At 38.1% G+C, this 18,434-nt stretch overlaps 1 protein-coding gene across 5 annotated transcripts in view; it reads left to right on the forward strand.

Moving 5' to 3' along the window:
* LOC132820402 (zinc finger MYM-type protein 3-like) overlaps window positions 1–18,434 on the forward strand; it is a 145,161-nt gene that overhangs the window by 88,423 nt on the left and 38,304 nt on the right. For 3 of the 5 annotated variants that reach the window (XM_060832494.1, XM_060832496.1, XM_060832495.1), the window contains exons 12-16: window positions 422–594; window positions 3,605–3,770; window positions 10,496–10,566; window positions 12,728–12,896; window positions 15,875–15,990. In XM_060832494.1, the coding sequence (XP_060688477.1) occupies window positions 422–594; window positions 3,605–3,770; window positions 10,496–10,566; window positions 12,728–12,896; window positions 15,875–15,990 (695 nt within the window). The remainder of the gene's footprint in view (window positions 1–421; window positions 595–3,604; window positions 3,771–10,495; window positions 10,567–12,727; window positions 12,897–15,874; window positions 15,991–18,434) is intronic. The other 2 variants (XM_060832497.1, XM_060832498.1) reach the window with 2 other exon arrangements.

Here is an 18,434-nt window from a genome sequence, read left to right on the forward strand (position 1 = left end):
GCAAGCTTACAAAGTAGAAATCTTTTGTTCACACAATCGGAAGTAATTTTCATTCCAACAGCATGTTCTCTTGTTTGCAGAGTGCTCTGGAGATGTTACTGATGTTTATGCTCTTTTACCACTGACCTTGTGTGACCCATCAGTTGACTAGGTTCACTTCCTTCCCAATCCTGCATTTTCCACTTGTTGATGCCCCAGTTGACATTTCTGTGTGGTGCTGTTTGGGAACAGGCAATCTATCTCTGTGTGAGAATGGTGGAAATTCCAAGGACAATTAATTAGGGAGAAGATCATTTGTGAAAAAAGAGTTATCCTTATAAAAACTAGGCGACTGGTTTCTTTGGTGCCTTTGGCTGTAATTGATTTGCTGCATTATTCTTGACATACTTTAATTTTCTTTCTTCGTGTGCATTGTCTGCAGGTTGTGTGCTTCTTTATAAGCAGGACTTTACCAAAAACCTGGGCTTGTGCTGCATCACGTGTGCTTACTGTTCCCAGACCTGTCAGAGGGCAGTGACCAAAGAGCTGGATGGAAATACATGGGATTTCTGTGGGGAGGAATGCAAAAGCAAATACCTACTGTGGTACTTCAAGGTCAGTAGGAAAAGTTGCATATCATTAGTTTTCTGGCTCTTGCATTCACCCTCACATTTTTTTTTCCTCCTTTTCTTTCACCTCTGGTTGAAAGAACTTCAAGGCTTTTCACCTGTAGATTAGAAACCTGTGATTCACGGAGTGTATGGATTGTTGTGGGAGATTTTTTTATTTCCACCCCAAGGGTGTTGTCAAAATGAAATGCTCACCTGACTGCCCTGGGGTGAAAGGTAAACTTTTTGTAGATTGAATGTGGCACCTTCATGTTTTGTGCAGCTTGTAGTATACCAGGCAATATTCAGTGGAAATGATAAGGTATGAGGTTTAAAAAATGAATATCCTATCAAGCACTTTGAATAAAAATAATTTCAATTCTGCGTTAGATTGAGAATTTGTCTGTGTTGTTCTAATCTTTGGTTATTTCCACTAGTTTGTTCGTTGAAAACCTCATTATATCTATCCAATGACTCAAGTTACTGCAGCACAATTTTCTGAGTGATTCATAAAGCTATGATAGCTGTATGAATTTTTCACTGTGGAACAAGGTGTTGAAGTTTTTTTGTAGCGAATGAATGTGAGACTTTCTCTTTGCCACAATTTTTGATATTAATTTTAATTTCCCTTTCCATCCAATGTCCTTGACATACACGGTTATGGAGAATGAACAGTTAAAAGGAAAACTAAATTGCTTTTATAACAAAAGCAAATTTAATAATGCAAAAAGGAACAAGTTCAGATAACCTAAAAGAAAAACTGGCAGATTTGGAGACAGACACTGGGATTTTTGGGTATGTCCTAAATATAATTCCAGGAATAGCTAAGAAATTGGACATGGAAAATGATGTCTACTGCAGAAACTCAGCAAATGTGGTATGTTTCAAATCCAGAATGATGACTTCAAAACTTCTTCTTATTATTCTCAAACATTAACTCTGTTTCTCTCTTCACAGATGCTGTCAGACCTGCTGAGTTTCTTCAGCACTTCTGTTTCAATCTCAGGTTTTCAACATCTGCACTGTTTTGCTTTTGTGAAAGGGTTTGGAGAAGCTTGCTGAGATGACATTACAGATGCTGGACTTCAGCATCAAGCATAGCTTAGAAAATCCAAGCAAAATATTAGCAAGGCTAGCTAGCAAGATAATCCGTGATCTTGTAAACAGATCCCTATAGTAGATATTAAACTGGTCATTTGGCTTTCGGAGTGTGATGGTAGAAATAGAAGATTATTAGTGCAGGAGTTGAAACATTGATTGGATTGATGAAGATATTTAAATAATAGCAAAAAAGAAGTGAAAGAAGACAGGAACGTGAGAGTAATTTGTAATGTTTATATGTCGTGTGGTCACCTGAGGTCAGGTTGTTCTCAAAGCTACGTATGGTGCATGTCTTGTATTTAATATGAGACTAGACTGGAGTATGTCAGTGTCAAAAGATAGAGAAGTTACAATATTTGAGAACTTAGTTAATTTGCTTGAAGGTCTCCAGAAAAAAAAATTCACACTTTTCAAAGAAAGGCAAGAGAAAATGTATATTCAACTGTAAAACTCTGAACAGAGTAAATGAGTGCAGAGAATTGTCAATACATGTATATGAGCCATTAGAAAAGTGAGTGGTTTTAATTTTTTTTTGTTTTAAAAGTGAAGAATCATGCATTTTAGAAGTAGAGGCATAAGAATGTAAATCACAATAATAACTGATTATGCTGCAATTGGGATGATATGTCCAGATTTGGGTGCCAAATTTGTGGAAGAATGGGAAATCCACAGAAAAGGATATGGTAAAAGCATACTAGAATAATGCCAGTTGAGGGCGGACCGAAGGAACATGAAATGTGACAAATAGGCTTAGAATTGAGGGATTTTACAAAGGTCCTTCTTTTTGGGCAACCGATTATGGTATTTGAATGCTTTTCACAAAGGAGTTACATGAATATAAACAAGAAAAAATAAAAATTAGATTAAGGGAAAGAGATTAGGACTAAATACATGGCTTTTTTCAGAAACCCAGCAAAAGAACTTTGGGCCGTATGGTTGCATGTGTTGCCAAATTATTTGTTTAAATAGTTGAATAGTTTTTAGTCCACTTCTACCGCCAGTATGTCTGTGAAGGTACGAGTGAATTGAGTGATAGCTCTCGGAGAATCTGCTTAACTGGAGAACTCCAAAAGGTCAAAACTATGATGAGAACCGTTGATCTGAGGTGGTGTTGTACTGTGTGACGAACTATATCATTCCTGTTTTGCGGTGCTTTAATGTTGTCAAAAAGGAGAAAGCTTTGAATGAAAAATCTACAAGTTGTACTATTGTTGAATTTTCTTGAAATGTTGAATGTCCTTACATTAGCTACGTTAGCGGTTTTTTTAAAAAAAAAACTCTTCCACTGTTTCTCCACAGGCACATTATGAATCTGGATTATGCAGCCAACCTTAAGAGACGTGAATGTTTTCTTACAGATGATGTTGTATTTAGGACATGGAATCTCACCATCTTGTCATTCAGACTTGCCTACAAATCTTACCTTTTCTCCCCCCTTCCTCACAGAGTAATGGATCTGTGGAACAGACTCCTGGCAAAAGCAGTTAATGGTATCGAACTCCGTCAGAAAAAAAATGCTGGATAAGTATCTAGCTAGGAATGCGATAAAAGATTAGTTAGGTACAGAGATCATCAAATGCTCCATGGAAACAATGGTTCCTGTGCCGCTGGGACCGTGAAACTGTCATCTGCGGAGAGCAACTGGCCAGGTTTGAGTCACTCTGGATAGATATTGTGGAAGCATGTTCAACCTTCTTGTGACAGGGAGAAACTTTGCAGAACTTTCCCTCAGGTCATTAAATAAAAGCCCATGGTAGGGCAGACTGTACACTGACTGTGGATGGAACAAGCTTGATGGATTGAATGGCCCTTTTCTCGTTCCATGCTTTGTGTTAACAGCTGTGACCTGCCTTGTGCAACATGTTTGTTTGGGTGCAGAAGGTGACTGCTTCCTAATTGTTCACTGTGTCCTTCAGGTAGCCAGATGCCATGCCTGCAAACGTCAGGGCAAGCTTCTGGAAACGGTACACTGGCGCGGGGAAATTAAACACTTCTGCAACCAGCAGTGCCTCTTGCGCTTCTACAGTCAGCAAAACCAACCCAATCTAGCGACGCAGAAGGGACCTGAAAGTCTACTCAACAGTAAGTGGGTAGAGAAAGTCGCATGTTGTAGGCAGTGGACGTGATACACTAGTACGACAAATGGCATCAGTGTATCTACTAGTGATTTGCTATAGTTATTGATCTATTAGCTATTAGTAACCATTGAGATGTGACCACTTAGCCATTCTTAGCTGATGTTTGCAAGTTCTAATCTTTGCTTTATCAGCTGTTATCTGTGCATCTCTGTAAACTTGCAGTATATGTGTCATTGTAGGTCATTCTTCATTCACTTGGCATAATCATGTAGTAGTTATTTAGGGTTTTGCTGTCCCATGTGTTCACTAGTGGATACTAGATGAAAGCACCTCTTCTAGCAAATAAATTGAGAGATTAACCTGGTGATAAATGTGTCTTTTGAGGAAGAAACATGCGCAAGAATGATTTCAGCCAGTAAGATAACTTTACTCTTCAAATAAATACTTTAGTTAAATCAAAAGTTAGAAGTAGTTTTTGAAGTGTAGGTCCTCCCAGGTTTTTACATTTAGAATTACATTTTCGCATGTATTTGCTCATCATTACATTTTCTTATTCTGTGGAAGGGGTAGCAAGACTGCCATGAATTTCCAAAACAAATTTGAATTCTTTCTGTGATAAAAATTGCCATGTACTGTTTACATATCTGCTTGTAAGAAGTTTTCCCTGTCAAGAAGGTTTTTCCCTTCCTTTTATTACCTGGTTGCATTCATTGATTGGAGAAGGTTAAACTTATTGATAAACTGTGTCATCTTGACTCCTGACTGGTGCTTGCCTCCACCTTCTCCTGAAGATAAAGTGAATCTTTTCTTGGTCCTGTCCTACAGCAGTATTGCCAGACTGACAACTGAATACCTTGTGCTGAAATGGATGTGCAGTTGTTGATACTGTTATTGTCTTACAGTCCTTGTTATATTAAAGTAAATCAGCGTTTAGTGTTTTGCATATAGACAACTTTTCGTGTCATGTGGAAGAAATAAACTTTTATGTTTGGAGACCTTCCATGTCCTTAAGATTTCTTAAATTATCTTATAGTCAAGGAATTCCTTCTGGTAAATGCAGCTTATTATCCTTTATCAAGCAATTTGACTACAACAAAGTCTCGCACCTCAAAGAATAACAATACATTTGATTTTGTTTTTGACTCTGCTGGTTACTGTTTGTTTTTGACTGGTAAAGTGGGAAATTTAGCCTCTTCAAAATGAACTTTAAATGATTAGGCAAAGTAAGCAAACCTCCACCTGTTGTTTTACTCAAAACCCAATATCTCTAATGCAATATTTCTTCACTGGATGTGTCAATCTTGATTATGCACTGTAATTCTGAGGTGGAGTTTGAGCTTGATTTTCCAGCTTTGATGTGAGAACAGACTCTGTAAATTCTGGCAGGCATTTGATGAGTTGTTGTATTAAAGATTAGTGTGGAAAATAAAAGTTCAACGTAGTGGTAACTCACTGACATGCATTGAAGATTGTCTGGCTGGCAGAAAACAAGTGTATACAAACCTATTTGATTGGAGGGATGTGACATGTGGAGTCCTGCAGAGGTCTGGGCTGGGATCTCAACTTCTTACAATTTAGATGAATGGAATGAAAATCTAGTAGTTCAAGCCATGGATGAGACAAAGGCAGGTAGGAAGTTATGTTGTGAAGAAGACATAAGGAAGCTGCAAGCAAATATCAATTGGTTGAGTGAGTGGGCAAAAATCTGTTCATTGCCCAGTATAATGTGGAAAAGTGTTAAATTATTCACTTTGGCAGGAAGTATGAAAAACAATATTATTTGAATGGAGAATGATTGCAGAATTCTGAAATGGAGAAGCATTGAGGTGTTCTTATGTATGAGTCACAAATGTGATTTGCAGGTACAGCAAGTAATGAAAAAGGCTAATAAGATGCTATCTTGTTTAACAAGAGGTATTGAAGATAAGCATGTTACGTTTCAGTTGTACAAGGTATTGGTAAGATCACATCTTGAAGAATGTGTGCAGTTTTGGTCTGCTTATTTGAGGAAGAATGAAAATGAGTTGGATGCAGTTCAGAGGACATCTAAATTGATAGCTGGAATGAGTACTCTTAAAGAGGTTGGATAGGATTGGCTTTTTTCCCATTGGAGTTTAGAAGAGTGAGGGGTGATTTGATCAAAGTGCACAAGACCATGAAGGTCTTCAGAAGATGAACATGGAAAAGATGTTGGGTCAGTACAGAACTTGAGATACTGTTTTAAAATTAGAGGTCACCCTTTTAGGGCGCCCTTTGTGGGCGGCACGGTGGCACAGTGGTTAGCACTGCTGCCTCACAGCGCCTGTAGACCCGGGTTCAATTCCCGACTCAGGCGACTGACTGTGTGGAGTTTGCACGTTCTCCCCGTGTCTGCGTGGGTTTCCTCCGGGTGCTCCGGTTTCCTCCCACAGTCACAAAGATGTGCGGGCCAGGTGAATTGGCCAAGCTAAATTGCCCGTAGTGTTAGGTAAGGGGTAAATGTAGGGGTATGGGTGGGTTGCGCTTCGGCGGGTCGGTGTGGACTTGTTGGGCCGAAGGGCCTGTTTCCACACTGTAAGTCTAATCTAATCTAATAACTGAAGAGGGTTGTGTGACTGTGGCACTCTGCCTGAAGGTTATTGAGTACTTCTAAGACACAAGGAGAAAGATTCTTTTTAGCTGTTGTATCAGATATTATTGTAGGTAGATGGGAATGTGAAATTTGAATCAACAGATCAGCCAAGATTTTGAGTGTTGCAGGCTTAAGGGGCTGAATGATCTACATCTGCTCCTATTTAGATTATATTATTTTTACCACTGAGCCAACGTGATACTTCTCATGTGTTGGTAGTTTGTGTTTCTTCACTGCACTTCATAACCTCCAAATTTGCCATGAGTTACTAATGTACAAAAGATTTTTGTGCTTGCCTTAAATTAATTTGAGATTAAACTGCTTAATCTATTTGCTAAAATTATGAAATGAGATATTTTCTGCTTTTACAATGTGCTAATTTTATTGCGCTGTAGATTACTTTAAAGTTTTAATGGGTGTTAGTGCTTCACACTTGAAGTTCTTAAAATGAAGAACTTTCCATCAAGTGTATACACAGTTGCAAGTTCCACTTGCACAGATGTCCTTGCACTAACACAAGTAGACAGCTTTTTAAAGGATGCAGCTATTAATGTAAACACCTTCTTCTGGGCAGATCTTAGTGTTGTTTAAAACATTTAGTTCACTGGCTTTGTAATACTTCCAAACAATCTTCACAGGTTTGCCCTGGTTTACTAATCTACTCTGTTTGCTGAGGTTGCAGACCCTGGTGTATAATTCCACAGGTAATGTTTAAGTAATGTGAAAATTGATGAGATTTCTGACTGTAGGATGTATAATAATGTCAGACCCTTGCCCAAATTATCCACTGGTCCTTACTATAAACATTTCATATAGGATCTGCTAGATTATGGACTGGCATATTGAAATATTGGCTGTGTTTCTACTTCATCTTTTGCTTTGTCCGAAAGCTAAAAATCTAATCTAGTACGTTCACTTTTCTCCTGACTCCAATCGCAGCGACTCATGGCTAGTATGCACTATCTTGTACTGATAAAAATGTTGAGTTCTTCATCTCTTAGCAGTCCTTGCAGTTGAATGAGTGCTGAATAAGTATTCTATAATGCTGTATGTAAGCATGTGTAGCAATAAAAGAAAATTATGTTTGAAATAACTTGATCTAAGATATGAACTTTTGAGATATAAACCTTCCATTGGAATCTTTTTAATGAAAAATTCATAGGATGTTTGCATATACTTAGTCTTTTCAAATGCTGATCAACATGCATTGAACAGTTTTATTTTTTCTATTATGTGTTTCAGGATAGTAATATTAGAGGCAAAGTTATAGGTAGTTGGAAATGAGTGGGAAAGTATTCATTTGTTCCAACGGTTCAGATGGTCACTTCATCTGAATCTTGAAACCAACAACAGTAATCTTGTTAAAAAGATTTTTGAAAGTAATTTTTTTTTAAAAAATAACATGTAGGTTTGAAATTATTCTGAGCTAAGATTGATACTAACATCAGCCTTTAACAGCAATACAAATGAGTTAAAGTTAATTCATTAGTATGGCTTTGCATATGTCAGTGTTTCTAACCCTGATATCAGTGGAGTGAAGCATAGAACATGTATGTTTTTATATACTGTCCATGTAGACAACCATCCAGCAGGATCTTGGATTTACCTTCCAAAGTTGGACACCATTTTGAGCTGTTAAAGCTCTAGGGTGAAGTATTAATGATTATACATGTGGCACTGATAGTTGTAATGGGAACAACTTAAGAAGATGAATTTGTGGTCATAAACAATGAATGTATTGTACAATAAAGTTTTCTAACGAACTGAGAACATTGTTTACAAGGCCAGCACATTTTCCCCATGTATAATTACCCTTAAGGAGCCACTCTTTGAATTTCTGCAATCTATAAGGTACACCTACAATGTTGTTGACCCAGTGACAATTAAGGATTGCTACTGTTCTCAAATCAGGATGATATGTGGCTTGTAAGGGAACTTGTAGGAGTTCCTAAATATGAGTTCCTAAATACCTGTTTTGAGATGTAGCAGTCAGGATTTGGAAGGCGCTGTTATAAGAATTTTGATGACAAGTTACAGCAGTGCATCTTATATCAATACACTATTCTGCTTTGGTGAAGGGAGTGAATGATTAAGCTGCTTAATGATTTCCAGTCAAGCAGGTTGACTTGTCCTGGATCAAGATGTTGGAACTTCATTAATCCAACAAGTGGAGAGCATTGCATGATGCTCCTAACATTGTTCCTTGTAGATGATAGACAGGTTTTGCAAGATTCCAAAACTGTGATCTGCCTGTGTAGCCATTATAGATATTGCTCATATTATAGATTTTTCTTTTACCAATCTGTTCAGACCTGTTACAATATGTGTCAGGGAGAAGTGAGTCATATACCCCAATCTTCTGTCCCAGTCGTCGGGGTACTACCATTGTGCCGCAAGAGCCCTTGAGCCACAGTATTATGACAAGTCCAGTTGTGTTTCTGGCCAATTGGTGTGCTCATAAAATGTACATGCAATTAGTTATACAGTTGATAAGATCTATATTTGAAGGCAGTAATTAGTTATCTATCTACTCAGGCTTTTAAATTAAAAATGTATATGTTACAATCTAGATTTGGGGCAGAATTTTACCGACCCCTGCCAGCATGATTGCCAACGGGGAGTGGTATCCAATTCCTTGGATGCCTTCCCACTGCCCAACCAACTTCTGCACTTTGGGCTTGGCTTCTCTACTCTTCATACATTGCATGTTTTTATTTATCAATGTTTCATTTGTGTTGTTGCTGCTAACCTCAAGTTGTAGGCAAAGTTCTTAAGCCATTTCTTTGCTTGGACAATTACAGTCAGGCGGTATTTATGGAGCATTGGGAGTGATTGCAAATCATCCAGTAGGACAGACAAGACATGAAATGAGGTCAGAGGGGAGGGAAATCTTTACAATGCTGTGCAAATATTGTCAAGTAACTAAATAGGGTAACATCTTAAAATGGGACAAAGAAATATGCTCATTAGGCTTTTGCGTGTACTATTCATGAATTTCTGAAAGATTGACTTGAGTACTAAATCAAATTTTCACCCAATTCTGTCTCATAATTTGTTTTTGTTTTAAGAATTACATTTTTTATTTTAGCTTTTGGTCAGTAAACCAAACCCCACCATATCATTCTTGGACTCCCAATGTTGGACTTGATGAAAGGTTTGCAGTCATACCTCTAGGGCACCCAATACAGAAAGGAGATTGATGTGTTGCAGAGTTTTCTGCTGCCTATTTTCTTTATAACTGGATTTATCTTAACAAATTGTTGTTACACAAGAATTACCAATACTGCAGTACGTCATCCCGTATCCTGCATGCATCCATTCACAATATTGAACATCTCACCTCCATTCTGATTACTTTTAGCTGTGCACAAGTTGAAGTGGATGTAAGGTTTTGGTGAAATGTGTTTTGATTTATTTGTGTTTCCGGTCTGTACAAGTAGTAGATTAGTCTATTTTGTTGTGGTGTTCAGGTGAAGGATGGTCTTTGCATGCAATGTGTGTAATGAGTTGTAATGACATCACTTAGTTCCAATTTTAATCTTGTTCCAGTTGATTTAATTAGACCTCCGTTTATAGCCATCTTGGCTTAAATTGTCATTTTAATGGGTGAGCTCCTAACTGAGAGGTACTTGGTTGGACTGCTCCAGATTCATTTTATCTCTTTCAGGTGGCACATGAATATATCCTTTAAGTCCCATAGGTTTGACCTGTCCTCAAATCCAAATCCTTGGTATCAGTATGCACCTCAATGTCCCTTTTGAAACTTTCCATTCAACTGCCAGCTTTTCAAAAACATTTTAACTGTTTTGTTTAGTTATGAATGAAAAAGTCTCAAACACACATGTATGAGAAGTAATTGGCATGTTTGTTTTGTCCCAGCAACTGTTTGGTAGTACGTCGTGCAAATGTTGCACGACTTGCGCAAACTAGTGCAAGTACAGAGATGTGCAGTAGTGACCTCAAATTATTTCCACATTATTATGTGGATGATTTTTGAACAAAAAACTTGCTGAAGTTTTGTAAACATGCACACCCACAGATGTGCACACTCTCAAAACGTGCACAGTCACAAACATCGGCTCAGTTTGTTTCAAACAATCTGTGTCTTTTGTTTGCAGATGAGGCGCAGGAGTCTAAGAATGCGACGTCTCCGACTCCCTCTCCGACTCCCTCTCCCACGCAGTTTGAAGTAAGTAAAGTTTTTTGTTTTGAATGATCTTCCACCTACCACAGGAGTGGATTGAAGTGTTTTTTTTTTAACCATTTTAACTCCACATTCAGTGTGCTTCCTCCCATGCTCTGGGTGCTAACTGAAAAGTTGAGAGATTGAACCCTGAATGTCTTAGGTAAGTGCATCCATATTCCACTCATAATTTTTAAAGCAATAGTTCACACATTATAGAAAAAGTTACCATGGAAATTGGATGCACTTTATACATTTCAGGCAAATTGAACATGTCATCAAAGGTCAGAAAACCACAACTTTATAATTTCTAAATCACCTAAGTCTTAATCCTTTATTTTTGTTTTGCTTTGTGTTACTCTGCAGACTGAAATTTTATTTCTGGTTTTGTATAATGGATACATAATCTTATTGGATACGAACAAATGTAAGAAAGCATTGAACAGGAAAAGGCTTTATGGCTTATCAAGCTTACTTCCTCCACAGACTGTGTACAATCTGTCCTCTGATGGATTCCATGCCACCGTTGAAATGAGGGAAAGTTCTGCAAAATATCATATGGTCTCCAATAATAGTTGAACAAAACACAATTTCTACCTTGTATTTGTATTAGTCGTTCATAAGTAGTCAGCTGCCCTTCACAGTTCCAGCACTGCAAGAAACACTCTGTTCCATGGAGCATTTGATTTATCTTTGTGCTTATCCTACCTTCAAATCCATTATTAACCATTTATTTTATATAACTTTTATTTATTAAGGAGTTAATCAGCAAAGCATTGGTAAAAAGCAGTGTGAATGCTGAATATCTGAAATAAAAACAAAAAATTGCTGGAAACGTACAGCAGGCCATTCAACATCTGAAAGAGAAAAATAGGTAAAGTTTCAGATTTGACTCTTCATCAGAACTGTGTATTTAAGCATATTTTGTTGGTATTTCAGTTTGTAAAGCATTAACTGCTTTTATTGGGAGTCTCTTGCAAATGGGCATTAGGGTTGGGGACGTTAACACTGAAGATCTTAGACTGTCAGACTGTTTAAAATCAAATCTTTTAATTGAATGGAAGATAATTCTGAAGATACATACAAATATGGATAGGTGCATAAATTCAGTGTTCCTTCCTTTCCTGCACTTGTTCTTGGTTTATTTTGAGTCCTTTTTGAAAACAATATTCCTTCAAACCTTTTGATTTGACAGCTTCTTGTGGAAATGATAAACTGGAGTGGTAACAGTTGGGAAAGTGAGTTTCTGGTCTTCCTCTGTCTAGTTTGTCAAATGGGATGATAGATTACAGGGCTAATGGAAATGATTGAAGCAGGATTTTTGGTGGGTTTGAAGTCATTTCTATTATAGACATTAAATTAGAAAAGGGGAGAAGTCCAATAACTACTCCATATTTCAATTGTATAGCTGGACGAAGACTATAGATGAAGTATAAGCATGCCCCAACTATACAAAATAGGCCACTTTGCAGCTCATATCAACTGTAAAATTATCATTCACGTTTAGCCCCAAAGCAGAAATCATACCTTGGGTGGCTGGGCTAGAAACAAGATACATACCTTTTATTGCAGAACTTTGAAATTGTGTATTTATAAGTTCAAGTAATAACCGGTGCCTATTTTATTGTTGTTAAAGGATAGATTGCATTCTCGAATGAGATTCAGAACTTCAATACATTGTTTTCAGTGACTGTGATCTTGTTCATATAGCCTTCAGTGACATTTCATTTTTTCTTTTGAAGACATTCCACTCTCCAGTGTGCTGCTCCCCTTCATAAGCCCTGTATTATCCCTGCTGACCCATCCTGAAGTTCAGTCTTGAGTGAAAGTAGTCTTGTATCTCACCCAGTGACCATTCATCAAATGTCAGCTTGGACAGCGTATGTGAGGGGGCAGCAAAATTCCTGTTTGATTCTGTTGACTCTTCTCATGACCCTTCCACTAAACTCTTGAGCAGGCATCACTGGATAGTAATTCGAAACAGAACCATGGCTGAGGTTGGCTGACTCAGAACAGAAAAAGAATTCAGTTTGGAAACTTGGCTGTCTCCATGATGCAGTCTCACATCCAATTCACTCTGGCTAATTTTTTTATTTTTCAAAATTCATTATTCCAGAAATGCGTTAACTCTCCTGTATATTTCTAATTTTAAAATGTTCCTTATTAGGCATCTGTACAGACTCGGTCATCGAAACAACAACCGCCACCTCCACCACCGTCACCACCATCTCCACCCCCTGTGACACTGAAGAATAAGGCTGTACTGTGTAAACCCTTGACTCAGAATAAGGGCATCTCCTGTAAACCTGAAATGAAGTCCAAAGGATGTCAAACAGGTAAATGATCAGGATGAAGGGAAATTGTTGTTACTCATGATAATAAAGTCAATTGAATTAATTTCCTGTATGTTTGTTGAATTCCTTTAAAAGCATTTCAAATAAACATTAGCTTTTAATTAGTCAGGTGCTGGCAGGTGGGACTAGATTGGGTTAGGATATCTTTCTGCATGGACGAGTTGGACCGAAGGGTCTGTTTCTGTGCTGTGCATCTCTGAGTCTAATTATCTCTTAAATTTTTGGGTCAGTGAAGTTCGATGTGAGGAAACCAATATCTCCATGAGACTAAGTTGAACTCAGCAGGTTAGTTTTATTTTAAAATTTGATGGTGATTGATACCCGGAAGTGTATAATCTGGTTCTTCCTTTTGTTATAGCCTGTATTTTTGCCCTCTTAAAGTCCAAGAAGTATAATTTTGAGCATATCTGCCACATATCTGGACTGAGTATCCATCATCAAATCTGCCTGGACCATATCAAGAGTACAGTAATTTATTTGTCATGTCTAAGTGACATGACAATAACCAGAGAATGAATTCAGATCCTGCAGGTGCAACGTCAGCATTTGAATTTAGTGTCAAACCAATTTTAAAATAAGCAGGGATCAGTATGAGTCGTCATGAAACTCTCATTTGTCTTAAAAACACCAGTTCATTAATCAACCTCAAGGAGAAAGGAATCCACTATCTTCATTTTGTCTGGAGCTATTTTTGACTCCAGTCCGACACGGTTAATGTTCAAAACCCTATAAAGTGGTCAGATAAGTCATATGGAGGGGTACTTATGGATGGAAGAGTGCATGTTGGTATTTTGTCCAAGAGTTTGCTGCTTGAGGTTAACATCCGATTTCACTTCAGTTATTTTTAATAGCCAGCTTATGAAGAAGATCAAGGAATTCTCGGTGCCTTTTAGCAATGTTCCTTCATAATAAATTATATCTTAATCAGCTGCTCATTTGTTGCATTTCTAATTTTTTATATTTGCTGTGCACAAATGGCTACTATGGTTTCTATTTACTGGTCTTCAGAAAATGATTTTTGTAGTGTGTTCTGATTTTTTATTCCCTGGCAGACTGATCAGATGTTCCATAAGCCCAAGTAATTATTTTGCCTTTTGTATAGCTTTTGTGCTGGAGACAGCGTCATGAGGATGTACAGCACAGAAACAGACCCTTTGGACCAATTCATCTGTGCCCTCCAGATATCCTAATCTGGTCCCATTTGCCAGCATTTGGCCCATATCCCTCTGAACCCTTCCTATTCATATACCCATCCAGTCGCTTTTAAAAGTTATCATTGTACCAGCCTCCACCACATCCTCTGGTAGCTCGTTTAATGCACGCACTACCCTTTGCTTAAAAAAGTTGCCCGTTCTGTCCCTTTTTAAATTTTACAACTTTCACCCTAAATCTGTATCGTCTAGGTGTGGACTCTTCTTCCCCCCCCACCCAGGGAAAAGGCCTCGTCTATTAACCCTTTCTCTGCCACCTATGATTTTATAAACCTCTATAAGGTTACCCCTAGCCTCCGACGCTCCAGTGAAAACAGCCCCAGCTTGTTCAGCCTTTCCCTGTTTATTAAGTCCTCCAACCCTGGCACCATCCTTGTAAATCTTTTCTGAACCCTTTCAAGTTTCACAACATCCGTCCAATAGGAGGGAAACCAGACTTGCACACAATATTCCAAAAGCGGTCGAACCAATGTTCTGTACACCACAACATGACCTCCCAACTCCTTTATTCAATGTTCTGACCAATAAAAGAAAGCATACCAAACACTGTCTTCACTAACCTATCTGCCTGCAGCTCCCCTTTTAAGGAACTGTGAACCTGCACACCAAGGTCTCTTTGTTGAACAACATTCCCCAGGACCTTACCATTAACCATCCAAGTCCTGCTCTGATTTTCCTTTCCAAAATGCAGCACCTTACATTTATGTAAATTAAACTCCATCTACCACTCCTCAGCCATTTGGCCCATCTGATCATCTCTGATGTTGGATTTGCTATCGCTTCACCCCACCTCACCTTTAAATCTGGTGTTCATGTTTTGACAGCTGAGTGGGTAGTCTAGTGAGAAAAGTCTGTGCAAAGAAGGGGCAAGTGCGCTTTTTTGCTTTGTTCCCTAAAATTTCTCCTCATCTTCCCATTCCTTCCTGGCATTACTGACCTGTTGCTAAGTTATGGTTTTAGATATCGGATGCTCTCCTGTAATTCTCAAAAGTTGCTGCTTTTTGCTCATAAACCCATGCATTACCATTCTCTATCAGGTACCAATATATGGTGATCAAATGCTTTTTTGCAGCATCAAATGCATTATACAAACACATTCGGTTATTGGAAGCAATGGTTTTGAAGTTAATGAAGTTATTGAAGAGACAGTTAGGGTGCTTTAATTGTGGTGATGTGGAATTGATGGCAGATGGAACATGAAATGTGATAGGTCATCTTTATTTGTCTTTATAATTGAAAAGAAAAGGTATGTCACCTGATCAACCATCTTCCTTTTTCAGTATGCTCTCACATGCTTTTCCTTCCCTCTTCATCTTCACTTGGTTTAGAATCAAGCCTCATCTGGCCATCAACTTTAGATAATTGTTTTTGCTTCAGTTTCTCCTCTTTTGGTCATTCGATCTTTTAAGAAGCTATTTCTATCACTTCACTGGTGGAGATTTTATTTTTATAATTTGACAGCTTCCAGCTCAGTACTCCACTTGATTTGTCAGAGCTGTGATAAATCCCTTTTTAAATTATATTTTGAATATTGGAGAAATAGGTTTATAATTGTTGAGGGGGGCCAGGTTTGGATTGTACATGGCACTTGTATCTTTGTCTTAACTTTAGAAATAGTTTGAGACCTAAATTTTTGTTTTAAAGTAGTTAATTTTTTTGCTACAAACTGTAATAAGTTCAACATTACATATCTGCAGTAAGATTACAATATGTTAACCAATTTTTAACTTTGTCCCTTTTCTATTGCAGAGGAAGAATGGAAGCCACAACTGATTGTGGTACCCATCCCTGTGCCAGTCTTCATACCAGTGCCTTTGCATATGTATTGTCAAAACACACCAGTGCCTTTTTCTATGCCAATCCCGGTAAGTTTCATAGCTTTTGTAACTTGTAGTACAACGAGTCTGTGATACATATTATCAAAAATGAATAATGCGAAGATTGCATTTTTAAGCTTGTAAAGTAGAACCATGCAAATTATGAAAAACAATTCAACTTCTATTGGTTCAACTTGTTTTAATGACTAATTTTTAATTTTACCTTTTTTTTTGTCAATGGGTAATTATTTTTCAGTTGCTCAATTTAAAAGTATTGGAAAGGGAGTAGAGACACTGCAGTGGATGGAATGCTGATGTTTATTTCACTTCCAGATTTCTCCTTTATTAATTTCTTTAAAGTGTTGACTGTTCTCTCATAGCCTCGTCAAGTTTCATTTTTCACTGGATAGACTCAACAGTAATGTATTGAGATAATGAGAATATAGGTAAAGGGTTACTGCTGTTAAAACCCATCCAGGGATTTTGGTGGAAAGTAAACATCCTTTTGAGGATTGGACCTGGCTTCTTTATGATACTGCTTTCGGTGGAATTACCTGCTGATCAAATCAAATCCGTGATTTTGTTAGTTGGACTCCCATAGTTTCAACTGGTAGGTGATGTCAGCTCTGTTAAATTCAGTCACAGATCATCATATTTTCAACGGTTTTAAAAATAAATTAAAACTGCTGTGACAACACCCATTCATAGACAAGTTCTGAATGTTGAGAAAACGTAATGTGAGTTTGAGACAGGGAATAAGAGGTTATTTTATGTAGGTTTGATAGTGGGAAACAAAACTGGTTGTCAATTAAGTATTTAGTTTCTGACAGGATTTTTAAGGGTTGGGGTGCAATGGGGTCTGTCTTGATTTTTGAAGAGACTGATGTTTCAGGGAATGAAGCTTGGTGGAGTCTTGGGGAAGCATGAGCTTCTGTATGCTTAACATACAGAAAAATGAGATTTAGGGATAAATCTAGGTATTAGAAGCAGATTATTGGGAGAGATCAGGCAAAGCTGCAGTTTGTTGAAAACAGAAAATTATAGATATTTTTAGTAAACCTATTCAAATGCGTTATGACACACCTCTGAAACAAGTGGGGCCACTGCATCACAAGAAACCCTTTAAAAGGAGAATCATAAACTTGGTTGATGTAGTAATGTGATTGAGTTTGTAGATGTGGAGGCTTGTTTGGAGGGTGTTGGGATTTACAGGAAGGAACAAAGGTCAAATGAAAATTTTACAAGCTTTGCATATATGTATATTGTGGGAAAAAGTAAAGTTATTCACACTGGTACAGATAATAAATTGCAGACTAGTACTTAAATAGAAAATGACTACAGAATTCTTAGTCAGGAATCTAGGAGTTCTCGTGCATAAATGTCAAAAGGCTGATAAGCAGGTACAACGTGCAAATAGGAAGCCATTTAGGATTCTAGCTGCAGTGATTGTAGCGCGGTCAGTAAGGTGGACCTCATAGAATGAGTTCCCTGATTCAGGCTGTTAACCTGGTCCAGTCGGGGAGCCAAGTCTGACTGACATCAACAGGAGTGTCGGAAGTCCTGTTCACTCCAAGTTGACTGAGTGGAAAGACCAGTACCAAGTACTATGCATGTGTAAACAAATGGTGACTTGGCGACAGGATACCAGCCTTTGTGGAGTTATTTCAGTGGATGAGATGGGATTAATGATGTAACTGTACAAAAGCAACTACTAGCTGATGCTCAACTAGACTACAAACGGCACTGCAATTAGCTTTGTCACTAGAAAATGTGGCGAGTGGAGCAAATGAATTATAGAATATGCCGATTGAAGAGGACACCCTCACCAGGCCGACTGAGCTTATGGAACACCAGTTGAGTGAAGACAATTTCATAGCCTCACTTGAGACATATCCTGAACAGAGGGATTCTAGGTCAGCCCACAGCAAAACCCCAAAACAAAGTCAAGCTTCGGCCAAATGGATAACATTTTCTTAAGGATCCAGGCCAGCAAGACATTATACTTGCTGCCAGTATGTGGACCGGCAAGAGTCCCACTCGGCATGAATTGAGTAAGAAAGCACATAGGCCAGTATCCAGAAAAGTGTATGCCCTGGCAAGCCCACCAATATCTGGCTTGGAACAGTTAAATAGCCAAGCAATATCCGAATCATAACCAATCAAAAAAATGTCTGGTTAAATGGTCACTGTTTCTAATGGAGATTGATACTGGTGCAGCTGTATCAGTGATTATGAAACCGGTCTTTCACAAAATTTGCTCTGACTCCAATCTTTACATTTGCTTTAGATTTCCATTACACTGAGAACCTATACTGAGGAAACTTTTAAGGGTACAGTTTCGATTCTGGTCGCGTATGAGAAACACCTGGTTCAGTTATCACAGATTGTAGTAAAAGGCTCAGACCTTCACCTGATGGGACAGAATTGGTTGAGAAAGATGCATCCCGGCTCAGCATTTTTTGATTCGAGAAATGGCTGCAAGAGTGAAGTCC

The sequence above is a fragment of the Hemiscyllium ocellatum genome, chromosome 11 (assembly GCF_020745735.1).
Source record: "Hemiscyllium ocellatum isolate sHemOce1 chromosome 11, sHemOce1.pat.X.cur, whole genome shotgun sequence".
NCBI classification, from domain to species: domain Eukaryota; kingdom Metazoa; phylum Chordata; class Chondrichthyes; order Orectolobiformes; family Hemiscylliidae; genus Hemiscyllium; species Hemiscyllium ocellatum.